Source organism: Solanum stenotomum, chromosome 5 (assembly GCF_019186545.1).
Source record: "Solanum stenotomum isolate F172 chromosome 5, ASM1918654v1, whole genome shotgun sequence".
NCBI lineage: Eukaryota > Viridiplantae > Streptophyta > Magnoliopsida > Solanales > Solanaceae > Solanum > Solanum stenotomum.
This window is the reverse complement of record NC_064286.1, coordinates 41,710,115-41,712,971: the sequence shown is the minus strand read 5'-3', so window position 1 is coordinate 41,712,971 and position 2,857 is coordinate 41,710,115. Positions and strand designations below refer to the sequence as shown.

General features: G+C 33.4%; 1 protein-coding gene across 1 annotated transcript in view; it reads left to right on the top strand.

Moving 5' to 3' along the window:
* Positions 1–2,121, top strand: part of LOC125863998 (uncharacterized) — a 4,550-nt gene extending 2,429 nt beyond the window's left edge. The window contains exons 3-4 of the mRNA XM_049543954.1: positions 62–340; positions 1,903–2,121. Coding sequence (XP_049399911.1) covers positions 62–340; positions 1,903–2,121 — 498 coding nt within the window. The remainder of the gene's footprint in view (positions 1–61; positions 341–1,902) is intronic.
* The last annotated feature ends 736 nt before the right edge of the window (positions 2,122–2,857 follow it).

Sequence of the window (2,857 nt, the reverse complement as noted above, 5' to 3'; positions counted from 1 at the left end):
GATGTTCCAGTCTTCATCTTGTGCCTTACTGCCATATGTACTATTTCTTTTTAGATTTTAGGTGGTGTTTCGAACTGACTCTTTTTCATCAGATGATTTCACTAGACTTAAGAAAGGTCGTGGAAAAACTAGAGGGAAAGGTCTTGAAAAAATGAAGAAGACTTTGGGAAGCAAGATGAAAATAGAAATTCCACTGGGCAAAGAAAGGCCAACTAAACCAGATCAATCAGCAAAACTATCCAATGAGTTAGGGATAATTGCTCGAAACTTTCTATTGCTTCCAAACAAGTGGAAGGAACTCACAAGAGAGGACAAAGATGCAGCACTAATTAGATCTCACGTAAGGATCCTGTACTCTAGTAAATTTATTACATGGTAGTGATTATGCTAAGGCCTTTTTGGATACTTCTATTACTCATCCATCTATTTTTTTGGGAAAAATCTTTGATTATATCTATCTCTGTTGATATCTAGTAGTAGTTCACCATTGATCTCTTTCCCTTTATTCTCTGAGATTCATATTTTCTTTTAACTTCAAAATAATAAGAATCTTATTACCAATAGTTAATAAACTAGAAAACAAACAACTAGTACATCAGCTCAACTACTTGCTACTAAAACAACAACTAGGGGCATACATTCATCTCTTCAAGCTTCCTTCCTAAACTATTTCTCAGGGATCCGCTAAATAAACTAGAAAAAAAGAAAACTAGTACATCAGCTCAACTAATTGCTACGAAAACAACAACTAGGGGCATACAAATTGCTACTAAAACAAACAACTAGTACATCAGCTCAACTAATTGCTAGTAAAACAACAACCAGGGGTATACATTCATCTCTTCAAGCTTCCTTCCTAAACTATTTCTCAGGGATCCTCTAAAGAAGATAGAAACTTGTGGATCAGTATTTTCAACATGAATGTAAGCTTATGTTGCCAGGGACATTTTGTAAACTACTGCAACAAACTTTTGCCTTTAGCTTGTTCCTACTCCAATTTTTCAGCCCATTTAAATGCTTTTCTAGGTACTCCTTGTTAGTGTAAAAGTTTACTACATATGGCTCTAGAGTACTCACATAATGAACTATAATTATTATTATCTTTTGATAAAGTAGGAGATTGTATAAATGATATCAAGAAGATTCTTGTAAATCAGTAGTTTCTAAAGAAGATGGAAATTTGTGGATCGGTATTTTCAACCTGGATCACAAATTTATTCATCTTAATCGCAATATTTTAAGCTTATGCTGCCAAGGACATTCTGTAAACTACAGCAGCAGAGCTTTTGCCTTTAGCTTATGCCTATTGCAACTGTTCATCCCATTTAAATGCTTTTAGGTACTCCTTGTAAGTGTAAAAGCTTACTCCATATGACTCTAGAATACTCACATATGAACTGTAATTATTATTATTTTTTGATAAAGTAAGAGATCATATAAATGAAATCAAGAAGATGCTTGTGGATCAGTTGTTTCTAAAGAAGATAGAAACTTGTGGATCAATATTTTCAGCCTGGATCACAATTTTATACATCTCAATCAAAATATTGTAAGCTTATGCGGCCAAGGACATTCTGTAAACTAAAGCAGTAGAGCTTTTGCTTTTAGCTTGTGCCTACTCCAACTCTTCTGCCCATTTAAATGATTTTCTAGGTTCTCCTTGTTAGTGTAAAAGCTTACTCCATATGGCTCTAGAGTACTCACATATGAACTATAATTATTATTACTTTTTGATAAACTAAGAGATTGTATAAATGATATTAAGAAGATGCAGCTTAGATAGTTAAAAAAATAGTGAGATTGAAGTTAATTACGATGCTAGGAGATGTGATGATTTTTATTTTAATATAGCAGGGATTTTGATCAATTTTTTGTGTCTTCAAAACTTATTTGATTTCCTAGGAGAGGTTTGAGATTAATTTGGATGAGCATTACGTGAAAGATAGTTGCGAGGATATCCTGAAAAATAGAAGCAGTCAGTGGCATTACAAGTTAAAACAACTATTTGAAAGTGCACACTCTGAGGAAGAAGCTCGTAAAATTGAAGTGCCAGAGTTGACCCCCGAAAATTGGAATAGGCTTTGTGACATGTGGATCAATCCACATCATAAGGTAATTTAGATTGATTTTATTGTCTTTGTTATTAAAGTTACAATATTTCTATTTTTTTTTGTAAAAACGATGCGACATAAACAAGGTCAATAGAGCTAAGCTTAAATCTAATCATTTCATGGGGTCAAAAGCATTTGTAGCGGCTCGTGCTGAAATGGTAAGTTATACCCTTTTTATTCTTTTAACTAATAAAAATTTAGTACTATTTCAGTTATTTTCTTATTATATAGGGTGGGACTAAACCTGAAGGAGTAGAGCCTGATAGAATCGAGTTTTACAAGCATACTCATTACATGAGTGAAAAAGGATGGTCTTCTCTACAAGCTGAGACTCATTATGTAAGAAGATTTATATTTATACTTCATATACACATTGCATTTGTTTGATTAATATTCTTCTGAAGTTGTTCCTTTTCCTTTAAATAGTATTCATATTTTTATGTAGAACAACATAATTGCTTTGAAAGATATATATACTTCAGGAGAGTCCTCCATGACTACTGATGAAATTGTGGATACTGTTCTTGGTACAAAGTCGGAATATATAAAAGGCCTTGGTTATGGTCCAAAACCTAATACTATAAGAGCTACACAAAGGAGAACGACAGAGTTAGAAGACTCTCTCAAAAAGGCGAAACAAGAAGCTGCTAGTGCCCAACAAGACTTACAAAAAGGATTAAATGCAGCTGAAACTGAGGTAGAAAACCAACAGTCGCAGATACTAGACTAGCAATCTCAGATTCAAG